Source organism: Cyprinodon variegatus, unplaced genomic scaffold (assembly GCF_000732505.1).
Source record: "Cyprinodon variegatus isolate N-32 unplaced genomic scaffold, C_variegatus-1.0 Scaffold991, whole genome shotgun sequence".
NCBI lineage: Eukaryota > Metazoa > Chordata > Actinopteri > Cyprinodontiformes > Cyprinodontidae > Cyprinodon > Cyprinodon variegatus.
In genome coordinates, this window is record NW_015151444.1 from 67,835 (window position 1) to 79,863 (window position 12,029).

The window sequence follows — 12,029 nt, forward strand, 5'->3', positions numbered from 1 at the left end:
CACAAATAACAACTGCTCTCACAACTTAAAAATTGACGAGATACAAAACCATTGTTCTTGCATGGGGGAACCAGGACCCAGGGTCAGAAGGGAGTTAACACCAATCCCCCCCACTAGAGATTGGGTACAATGCCCCAATAAGCGCCAGTCAACCCCTATATATATATATATATATATATATATATATATATATATATATATATATATGCAATATAATACAATTTTAAGTAAAAGGCCGGTCATATTCAGAATTCTAACTTATGAAAGTACTTTAAAATATAAAATTATTACATACCGTACAATTAATGATAAGTGTTTTTAATTAAGAGTAATTTCATTTGAATGTGCTTTACAGGAGACCATGTTTGTCAAAGAGCACTACTGCCACCTACTGGTCGGTGATGTCTAGGTGCCGTATTGGCTGTTGAGCAAGTCCCACTGCTGTATCTGGTGTTTGTCACAACGGTGTATAATCTTAGTCATCTTGAAAACATTATTCCTCGAAATGTTGACTACATGTGACATGTTTTTTCTCTAGCAAGAAGTTTATGTGAAATCCTCGCTCTTCAAGTTGGCAATCTAACGACCAGGACCGCAGTAACCCGTCCGTGGAGGATCATGAATCGGAAAGGTGAAATACATTTTTTTTCCACTTTTACACGTTGTATTATAACATCCAACTGCCATGCATGTGGGCATTGTCAGTGTAACTATAGCTCTCACGAATTTCAATGGTGAAGTCCTCTCAAAATCTTAAATCATGTTTGTTGCAGGCTTATCTAGTAGTTTGCATTGATTTTGCATGTAAAACGGGGAGAATGGCCTTCAGCTTACTGCACTGACGTCACAGCCTGAAGATGTCAGGAGTGAGGTGTTACTATATTTGCTCAAAAATGTCCACTCCCGGACTCAGTGATCGCAATGAAAATTACAATTTTTATTTTTTTAATATGTTTTTAACGTTAAATTAATCAAATCACCAGGAACATATTAGTTTTAGTTATAGATAATGATCCATTGATCATTCCTTGCTGACTGGACTTTTCCTTTAAAGCTGATCATTTCAATTTTATCCCATTAAACTCAGATCCAGTTTAATGGAATTGATTTTCAAATATATGCATTTCATTTATTAGTTCAGGTTTAGTTTTAACCGTTGAAATTCAGTTTTGGATTGTATCAAGTCTCCGTTTTTAGGCTATCTCTTTTGAACTGGCCTATTCAAAGCCAGACATAAATCAAACTGTGGATCTAATTTATTATTTCAGTACTGAAGTTCATTGATGTCACTGTGTAGAGTTCATTGAATTTTTTGGTTGTAATGTAATGCGACAAAATGTTAAAAGGTTGTTGGTGTATTGTTTCAATACTTTTGCAAGACACTGCAATGACCTTGCAATGAAAAGCAGAGCATTTAACAAATGTGTGTTTATCCCAACCACAGAGCATGTCCATTTAAACTATGGTGCATCTCTGAGTCAAACACAATCATCTTTCAAATAAATGGACTGGAATGACATCAAGATGACGAAGATTTCTCCCCAGAAATAAACCAAACTGACTCACAAACATTGCCACCAAGAAGCACAACCTCTGCATTACTCATTTTTTTAATTAGTTTTATAGATTCAAATTACAGCGAAAAGTAAGATGTAAGATATAAATATTCGAATGGATAGAAATTCTCCAAACATTACTTTTTACAAAATAGTAAAACATATTTCTGCTCTGAAAATGTATAAAAAATAAGATACAACATGACAATATGACACAGATGAATCAATGTGACTAGATTACACTGCGTGATCTGTTCAGACCAGCCTCAGATCAGCAACTTGGCAGATATCTTTGATGACACACAGATACACATACACCCCCCTCGCGCACACACACAAACACAAAGAAACTCATGGATACGGCAGGAGTTGAAAGAGGAGTGTGTGACATATGGGTGGAAAATGATGATCTGAGCTGTCTGTGGAAAAAAAAAAGATCAATGCTCCATGAATGGGCTCTCCTATTTTACTACTGACAGGTCTGACCCGCCTCCCGCTGTAACACCATCTCGTCCTTACGGAGGGGGAATGTGTCGATTGTGGTGAATAATTCAGCTGCTGTGATGGGGAATGGATAGCGCTGCTTGTCAATGCCTTGTTTGTCCACCAGCACCATTTGGAATGATCTCTGAGGGATCCTGAGCAGTAACCTAGGAAACACATCAGTTAGCAAGAAGGAAGGATAAAAAAAAAAAAGTCATGTTAGCTGAAGTTATACAACAGGGTGTGCAGGTGTGTGTAAAGTGTTTTAGTACCTGAGCTGCAGGGCCAGTGCAGGCGTTAGAAGTCTGTACCCAATTCGTCCAACTTGTGCCGGGTAGATCCCAACAAGCTCAATAACCGTCACGTGTCTCAGGTCCAGTCCACACTGAGCGGGCTGTTAAGGGTCAAAGACACACAGCTATGTTATTGTTTCACCTGGATGTAAAATATATAAAAAGGAGCACAGATCATGAAGCTGATGTGATATTATTAACCCTTTCATGCAGAGTGATCACTACAGTGTGCAGCTGTTTCTTTCCATTTACATGCCTTCAATTCTGGGCCTTGCATACAGTCCAATCTAGTGGAAGCTATTGCATCATCCCACATGCACAAAAACAAAAAATCATTGCAATGGCAAAAAAAAAGTCAAGATGGCTGACACACAGGGAAAAAGACCAAACACCGATTTTGGTTTCTACAGGGGAGTAGAGGAACCCCATTCAAACAGATTAACATATTACAACTGTAAAACTAAATTACAACTATATCTATGCAACCATTTTGTTGGTATACTGATTTTTTTCTTACAGTAGAAAATGCATAAAGCACACTTTAGTGGAATATAAATCAATTAAATATTTCTTTATAGAATAAAGATAGAATTAAACACAATCCTGATTGAGTTTATTATACTTCATGCAGGGTTAATTTCAGATTGTGTAACTTTCTGTTCTCATACAAATTTATAAGAAGTTCATTCCAGCAGAGGCAAGGAAATCAAGATGCAAAATTCTTGCTTTAATGACATCCATATCCATAGCTAATGCTTCAGAAATTTTTACCATAAAATTATTTTGCATCAACACAAAACAACGAAAACCTTGAAATAAAATCTCCATCCAGGGTTTTAGACTCTATTCCAGAAATGTGCCATCATATGAATTTACGAATTAAGCCAGTTTGTAAATGTGGAAATTTTAGAAATCTAGACATTTTTAAAATATTTGCCTGATGAAAGCTTTATGGATTTTTTTTTTGTTTGTATCTTTTTTTTATTTGTCAAACCCCAAACAGGAACCTCATGTGGTGATCCCAATACAGCAAACGTCTTGCTAATTCAAGTGGGAGGTCTTTTTTTAAAACAAAAATAATTGAATAGATCACAACATAAACCTTTCATGTGCATTCATAGAAATAACATAACATACATAATATAGTAGTAAATTAACAATAATTGGCATTGCCTATGAACTAATGATTTGATCTTTATCAAGAAAAAATATTATAACCAACTCTTGTTCTAAGAATACCAAAATTTGAGATACTCCTCGATTGAACCACGTTATGTGATTTATGACTTGTTGGAATGGAATTATTATTTTTTTTTTTTCATTAAAGATTTTTCTTGTATATCTAAAAATCTTTCGGCTACATTTGGTATTCCTTTTAAACCAAGCATCCCTATAAAAACATTTTAGTATTGTTTTCCCTTTTGTGTGCAGGACTACATTACTAAAACTGAAAAAACAAACACTTGGATCAAAAAGAATGGACAAACCACTGGACTTCTTTTTCCGAGTTTGAAGACGTTCGTTCCCATCCAGGAAGCTTTTTGTAATTCAAAATGTCTGGATTAATGTTTGAGTTCCAGACTTTATAGAGTAGCCCAACAAAAGCCTTGTTATGGATTAGAAAACATGCAAAATGAACCGAAAGAACAGGTCAATCCCTTAGGAATGGGGAGTCATTGAGGTCTTTGTTAGCCTGGAACACCTGATACTAGCCTCTGCCTCTGAAAAGTGGATCTTTTTTTTTTTTACTTTAACATTTTTGGAATATCATTAACCTGGATATTCACCAGCATATGTGGTTGTCTGGCAAAATTTAAAACCTTTTTTTTAATAATTCTGTATTTTAGCCCATTTAATTTTGGTTAATTCAAAAGCAGTTAGTTAATCAACAGGAGTCCTATCAGTTTGAATCTGTACATAGCTATAAATGTGTTAAATCAGAGGTAACTCATTAAAATCTTTGTAGGTTGATCACAAGCATTAGCTAAATACAGGAAGCCAGCAGTTTTCATATTTTTATTTTATTTTTTTAAACCAAGGTTAAAGTTCCTGTGAGGAAATTGGAAAACTTGTAAGCTCAATACTTAAAATGTATTTATTTATTTTTTATTTAATTTTACCGGCTTGAAACATTTTAAAATTCTCACAATGTAAAACATCTGAAATACAGCAACTTTATTATATATTTGCAATTCGTCAGACAGTGTATTTATCTGGTTAGCGACACAACAGGGCCTAACGAGTTATTGACCAAAGTATACAATCATTGTAATCTTCCTCTGAGTCACCTGAGTTAAACTTCTTTCCTTTTGACAAGATTAAACATTAATTATATAACGAATATCTTTGAATTGGAAATGTTGTCATTTTAAATAATCACCATTTAATAAGAAACTTTTGCAAAAGCAGGATGGACACATTTTCTTAAAATGTACGATAGTTTTTTATCTAAATGACAAAAAAATATATATATCCTGTTGATACTTTAAGTTTGATTATGTTGTGGAAACTTTTAGAGTAAAAAAAATTATTTTCCTTTGATACCATATTGATATCTAAAAATACTGTCAAACATAGGTTCTTCATAATTTTTTTAGTCATACATTTTGACTTCTTTGTTTGACAAGATGTCGATCAAGCAAAATTATATTTCAATTATATGGAAAGTCTCATCAGTATCCCTTTGCATGGATTTGGTAACAGTTTTTTTTCTACAGCTCTAATCTTCTCTTTGTCTTCCAGAAATTGAGTTTTATTTAAAGGATGCTGATGTAAAGCAATCTGCTGCATCCTCAGAGCTGAGTAAATAAATGTCCAAAACAATTTAATTAAAACGTTGCTCCAAATATTCACACTGACTACTGTCAACACTCATTTCATCCACTTAATTGCATATACAGCAAAGATGAACAACACAGCTGAAAACAAAGCATTGCAGTTATCTTTAAGGTCCAAATAATTATTTTCATCCAGGTTAGCACAAAGATCCCAGATGGTACCATAATAATACCATTTATAATACCATAATGGTGTGTTTGCTCCTTTTCTGTGATAAAGTGGCAGCTGTATGGCTGAGCAATTATTCCTTCAGTCACCTCAGCAAGGTGACAGAAACACCTATGAGTCCTTCTATTTCATTAATTAACTTTTTTAACTATTTATTGTTATAAAAGTGTGGGATCCATTACATAAATTATTATTAAAAATCAGTCATGCTTTTTCAGATGTCCCTGCTCTTGTTTTTCAATTGTCTGGGGTTTTATTACCATTATCACTAGTCCTGCTCACGATTAAAACTATATTTTCACACTCAGAAAATACAGTTAAAGCATATTTCATCTTTTTTTTATGTTTATAGGGTGGCAGGGGAATTGTTTACTATCTCCAGTAGTCATTGTGTGAGAGGCAACACAAAGTGACACAAATGCCATATAAACAGTGGTGCATTCACAAACACATTTTCCTCTAAGTTTATTTTGTAGGGACCATGTGTTGACTCCTATTAACATCCGTTGATATTCTGTTATTTTTAACCCTTTTCTACTCTCTAACCCTGACAATTACCTTAAACCTAACCATCATTAATGCATACCTCACCCTAAGCTTAGGCTAAACTCAGTTAACACTTTAGTACTAAACCTAATTGTTTGGAAAAAAGGAAGTGGGGACCAGCAAAATGTGCTCATTTTGGAAGAAGGTAGGATGGTAGTCATCAGTTTAAGGATGAAAATGGATTAATAGCCCTCTGATGCCAAACGCTAAACCAACAGTGCAAACAACTGCACCTCTGAAAGGCTCTTCTGAGCATAAAATACAGATCTCTTTTATTTTCATTACTTATTTAGATCTACATCTAAAATTATTCAAGGAGGATCATTCTTAAACTGCAAATAATAAATAAAATTTGAATCTGGTTTGCTCCAAAGAATCAGATAATTTTTCGATATAGCTGTTTGCATGCTCCTAATAAGGCAACATGTTAGTACGGGTGAGAGCACTGTTTCCTAAAATGTTCTAAGTTTACTTTTTTTTTTTTTTTCTGTATTAAAAATAAACTGATGACCAAAATGCAGAGCCTAATTATTCACATTAATTTACTAACATTCATGCTGTTTTCAGATGTAGTGTTTTTGTTTTATGGGGTAATCAAGGAGTCTTCTATATAATAAGAGATGAATAACAACTTCTATTTAATGTATGTTTATAATTGTATATGCCAAACTGTAATTGATGAAAATATAGTGATGATTTTTTTCCAAAACCAAAAAAAAAAATAAGTCACTTTTTTAATACATTCACAAACATACATACATTTAACCATTCTACTGTACCTGCTCTTCCAACATCCCCTAAAAGAGTCTCCCAAACTCACTCTGGTCTTATTCCTTTGAGACCAAGTAGAATAGATAAGAACCTGAAGCCAAAAGATCTTCTAGCGTAGCATTAATTTAGATGTCATGGATATGTAAATATGTGCTTTTAATTATTACCAAGGGCTTTAGGAATATACAGTTTCTCTTTTTTTTTGGGAAAATAACATATGTTGTACTCAGTCATCCTGTTGTTATTACAGTAAGAAAATTTGGGGCCTTTAGTGCTTTCATGTGATCTCAGTGCATGAGAAAACCTGACCCATGAAGAATTACTTTACTTTCCTAAACAGTTTGAGTTTTCATTTTTCACAAGGGGAACAGAACATAAAAAATATTAAAACACAAATATTACTCTTTCACTGTAAGAAAAGGAAAGAGTTGTTTCTTTTAAGTAAAGTTGTAAATGTCCTGAGACAGTACAGTATGTGCGTGGGCATTTGCCTTTAGCAGAATACAGTTTCTTGTTGAAAAAGTTTAAGGTGGTTTGATTATCTACCATAACAGAAATAGCAATTCCCCTCCATTTTCAAAAAAAATATTAACATCTAAAATTCAAATAAAAAAAAATGGACTTTACAGCATAAGTCAAATAAAAAACACTGAACCTCAAGGACTTCAGAACATGAAATTTGAATATTATAACAGAGCTCAAACTCTGCAACTGCGAGCATGGAACTGAGGGATTTAATTGGTGCTTTGCAGCCGGGTTAACTGATATGGCTCTCTGAAACATAACAGAAGAAGAAAAAGCCAATCAGGTATCTCTAAAACAAAATATTGCTTTTGGATTAGGAATGACAATTATTTGTCTTTAAATGCCTAAACATTTTCTATTCTGTATTGAATGACACCTAATCTGTGATTATTTTGAAAACATTTTTTCATAAAAAGAAAAAAAAAAAAAACATATCCCATAAGTGAAATATAACTAAATATATGCTTGGAAATATCAAAGTACTCTTTCATAACCAACTAGAAGTTCAGCAATACCCCTGACTGGTGATGCTGTTAACAATCGGATAGAGTACTGCCTAACTGTCCTGCATGATAAACTGAATCTAAAAGGTCAGGTGTTTAAAAGAAAGGTTTGATGTAATGGTTTCTGACGTACCGAAGGAAAACAACAGCACAGGAAAAGACACCACTCACTGAGCTGCATGTCAGTATCATTTATTCATTGCTGAGACATTTCCTGATCAACAGGATGACACCCTATGATTCTTTTAATTTGTCCTGCCTCGATGTCTAAAGGGAAAAAAACAAGATAACACAAATACCCTGCAGTTGTCTTGACCGTTTCGTTGGTGTTGTTTTTCTGTTAATGCATCTAACTTAGTCAGCTTCACAGTAGCTGCGAGTCTGTGCCTCACCTGTAGGTTGGTCATCTGGAAGCGGTAATTGTGATTGGCAGCCGTCGGTGCAGAGATAATTAGGAGCCGTCGTTTCTCATAGAACTGTTCCAGCAGTGCCGCAGCTGTACGCACCCCCACATTAATGTTCATGGCTGGGATGAATGAAAAATTAAGTCAAGATATGAAAGAGAGGACAAGGAGGTGAAGATTTATTTCAAGACATCGTCAAAGTGAGGTGTGGCATAATCAAGGCTGATGTTCTTCCTGTCTCACAGGTGCAAGTGTTAAACAGGATGAAGTCAGTATGGATTTTTCTAATTGATGGACAAGCTGCCATTTTCTCCATCACTGAGCTTCTCACATTATACCAGCAACAGCTGTTTCAGAAACGAGTTACATTGCAGAGAAAGTCTGAAACTGGGTTTGTGCTTCAGGACTTTTCCAAACTAGGAGGGGCTAGGTTGTAGTTTGATGAAGGATGGTATTTTTGTGCTTTTTGTGAAGGTTCATGAACTATTGGTTCATTAGGTCTGCTAAACTAATGACCTTACACAACAAAATGGTTCATTTTTTGGTCAATAGGGATCATTCTTAAAAGGCACAAACCTTGAGATGAGTCAGAAAAAAACCCATCACTTTTCCATTTACCTTCCAGCAAAAGCTGCTCTACAATCCAACATCAACCATGGGTACGTCACGTACAAAGGAATTACCTTTGAAATAATATTTGCATTTTTTTTTGTATGTCATATGCTTATAAAAATGTTATTATAAAAATACTAAGTAAGGAAATATTAAGTAGGAGAGTGTATGAGCCTCCTACTTAAAATTATAGGCTTGGTTCTTATGTTTTGTTCCAACTTTCTGAACTTTTGCTTCCTCAGTTTGCCTAGATTGATTTTTAAAAGACTTAACAGTTAACAAAATAAGTTTTCCACATGATATATTAGGTTGTTTCAAAATAGATGCTCACTCTTAATGTCCATATCCTTTGTTCTTTTTCAGCATTCTTCCAGGCTAGGGTTAGGTTAAAGAACTGATTATGTTTGAGTTTTTAACATGGCAAACCTTCTTTTAAATGCTGAGTAATCCTGTTCTAATCTTGTGTTTAATTTGAGGTTTTTGTGAGAATAAATGTAAGACGGTCTTCAACTTTATTCTCAAAAACAACTGATTCAATTATATTGCATTTTACAGAATATTCAAAGAATGTAATCTCTCCGATTATAGTTCAGTTATTTTTATTTACATTTTATTAAATAAGCAGAAAATCCTAAAACATATGTTACGAAAACACTGTAATTATTGCTGTATGTTATATTATATATTTGGAGATCATCTCAATGTCCTTTTTTTCTCTAAAACTCAGATCTTGAAAATTAAAATTACAAAAATTTTAATACTTTTAACAACTAGTGACCCTGGGAGACTTAAAGGCTCTTACTTAAAATGCATAATTATTATTATGATGATGATTATTTTTATTATTATGACTGAAAACACGCAACTTGACAAAATGCAAGGAAAAGAAGAGTAAAAGGAGTTGGCTTTTTGTCATTTGTTCATCAAGTTGCCAGCAGTACATACGTGCGCATGTTGTGTCTGATCCAGACCAGGAGAGTCCAGACTGACAAACCCTGGCAGCGCTGCCATGCAGCTCATAGCCGCCAGTGCAGGTGAAATAACAAGTGGCACCGTAGTTATCTCCATCGCTGTCGCACTTCATGTAACCATTGTCTGGGGGGGAGAGCGGGCTGCAGCGACGCACTGTGTAATGGGGATATGGAGGAAAAAACAGCAGCCAACAGAAAACAGGTTAAAGATGAAACATAAAGAAATGTGGACTGTTAATGCATATATAATGATAGGCAAAAAAACGTCTTTTGATTCTCGGTTTTCTCTTCTTTAATTTGTTTTTTATAGGAGAGATTTTCCATCTTATCAGAAGATCTGATTTAAGGAAAAACATATACATGTAAAGATACATGGCTATTTTTGCTAATTATTCACATATGAGCATTCTTTTATGGGAGTTTATTGCTATAACTTCTGGTTTTAAGAGCATTTTATTTTCAATAGAACCGTAAACCAATATATTTACTTTGTGCTTTGTTTCCCAACCCAAAACATGAATCAGTAATATCATCATCAAATACTTTTGGCACTAGACCCCCGCTGGAGAGTTTTGTTAGCCAATTTAAAATGTTCTTTTAAAAATTGCTCTTTGTATTCAGTTAGATTATCTGTGTATGATATTAATGCAATTTTGATGTTATGAATGACTTACGTTTGACTGGAACAGCTTTTTTCACAGCTCTCTGAGTAACGAAAAGAAAGACCCCCCTTCGCATCCTGTTCTCCAGGCTCACCTCGCACTCTGATGGTAAACCGGCAGGATCCTTTGTTTCCAGCTCGGTCAAACACAGTGTAGGACATCTTATGGAGACCCTCTGGGAATTCAGATTTTGATGGTTTTCCTTTCAAGATCACACTGGAAAGCACAAGCTCAGTTTCAGTCTTTCACTGTGAACTTGAGCTGATTTGGAGCACTGAAGTGAAAAGGTGTTAAAAGACTGAAAAAGTTAAGATCAGACTGACTCTGTGAGGATGCCGTCTGCAGTGTCCAAACCCTCAGGTGTGTCCCAGGTCACTCTCACTGTCAATTTTCCTGGTTCTGCCCACTTGTCCTTGACATTAGGACACTTGATTTTGGGTGGATCAATATCTACAATCAAAGAAAACAGGCATACGTCTTATTTTAACCCCTGAAAATAGACAGTTCATTAATACTTAGCAGATTAATCTGAACTATAATCATCTTTTTTTCTTACCACTCTTTTTTAAAGGCAAGATGTTTGTTATGTTTAAAGCTATAACTCTTTATATGAATGTAAAATGTATTAAAATGTAGGATTATTTTTGGTTGGTACAAAAATAATCACAGTGAGGATATACCGGGAAACTCAGCTGCTAATGCATAAAATATAAGCAGTTTCTCATTATTCAGCTATGATAAATAAAGTAGCCTCCGTTTTTTAGATGGTGTGCACTGTCCCCTTACAGCATCTGATTTTCCCAAGCTCTCTCTGTGTCTGCAAGGATGTATCTTAATTTCCATGAAATAATTCAAAAGTCTGAAAATATCCATGTTCTACTAAATGCAAAAGCAAATTTGCCTTGGTGAGTGTGATGCTTTGTTGCCTTATTAGTCTTTGTGTTGGAGCTGATACACCGAAGATAATTTGCTCCTAGCAAACACACAAAACCAGGGTAAAGTTGGTGGATTCAGAAACTTGTTAATAGAAGATTTCACTGCAACATGAACATGAAATACTTATATAGTCAGAAAAAGCTCAATCTGAGCTTCCTTGTAGGCAAAGAAGTAGCAAATTAACTGAATGTCATATCTCCAACTCTACTCTAAGAAATCTGCTTGTAGATTCCTAAGTAATGAAGCCATAAGCTTGACATTCTTTTCCCTTCTGTAATCCACTTGATGGCAAAAAAAAACAACAAAAAAAACAAACAAACAAACAAACAGGATCCTTTGCATTAGATTCAACCATTTACTGCAAAAATTAAAATAAAACAGGTATGAAATATATCAGAAATAAAATAACAAAAGAAGATTAGGAGAAATGTAAAAGAGGTCAAAAAAACTGTGTGGCTCCACTACAATTACCTGACTAACTCTGAAGCAGAAGCCACACCCCTAAATGCCCAGAAACTAGCTAATGAGCAACAAGATGTGCACATAGGCATAACAACTTCAGTACAATTAGAAATATTCCATATCCTTACATATGAGAACCTCTTACTTAAAGTGACCAGATTTCTGAAATCCAATCTGAGAACATTTTGAGCTCGTAGATAAAAAGAAATACATATTATATTAGGAAACGGGGACAGTGACAGTGATGCTTTCCTCTTTTTTTTTTTTTTTTTTTTTTTTTTTTTTTTATTTTTTTTAAT

General features: G+C 34.5%; 1 protein-coding gene across 2 annotated transcripts in view; it reads right to left on the minus strand.

The window, feature by feature from the left end:
• Positions 1-1,602: 1,602 nt before the first annotated feature.
• The window catches only part of srpx (sushi-repeat containing protein, X-linked), a 32,112-nt gene continuing 21,685 nt past the window's right edge, over positions 1,603-12,029 (minus strand). The window contains exons 4-9 of one of the 2 annotated variants that reach the window (XM_015399147.1): positions 10,656-10,782; positions 10,427-10,548; positions 9,645-9,824; positions 8,076-8,209; positions 2,312-2,433; positions 1,603-2,206 (exon numbers count right to left, since the gene is read on the minus strand). In XM_015399147.1, coding sequence (XP_015254633.1) covers positions 2,026-2,206; positions 2,312-2,433; positions 8,076-8,209; positions 9,645-9,824; positions 10,427-10,548; positions 10,656-10,782 — 866 coding nt within the window. In that variant the 3' untranslated portion in view covers positions 1,603-2,025. The remainder of the gene's footprint in view (positions 2,207-2,311; positions 2,434-8,075; positions 8,210-9,644; positions 9,825-10,426; positions 10,549-10,655; positions 10,783-12,029) is intronic. The other variant, XM_015399146.1, reaches the window with a different exon arrangement.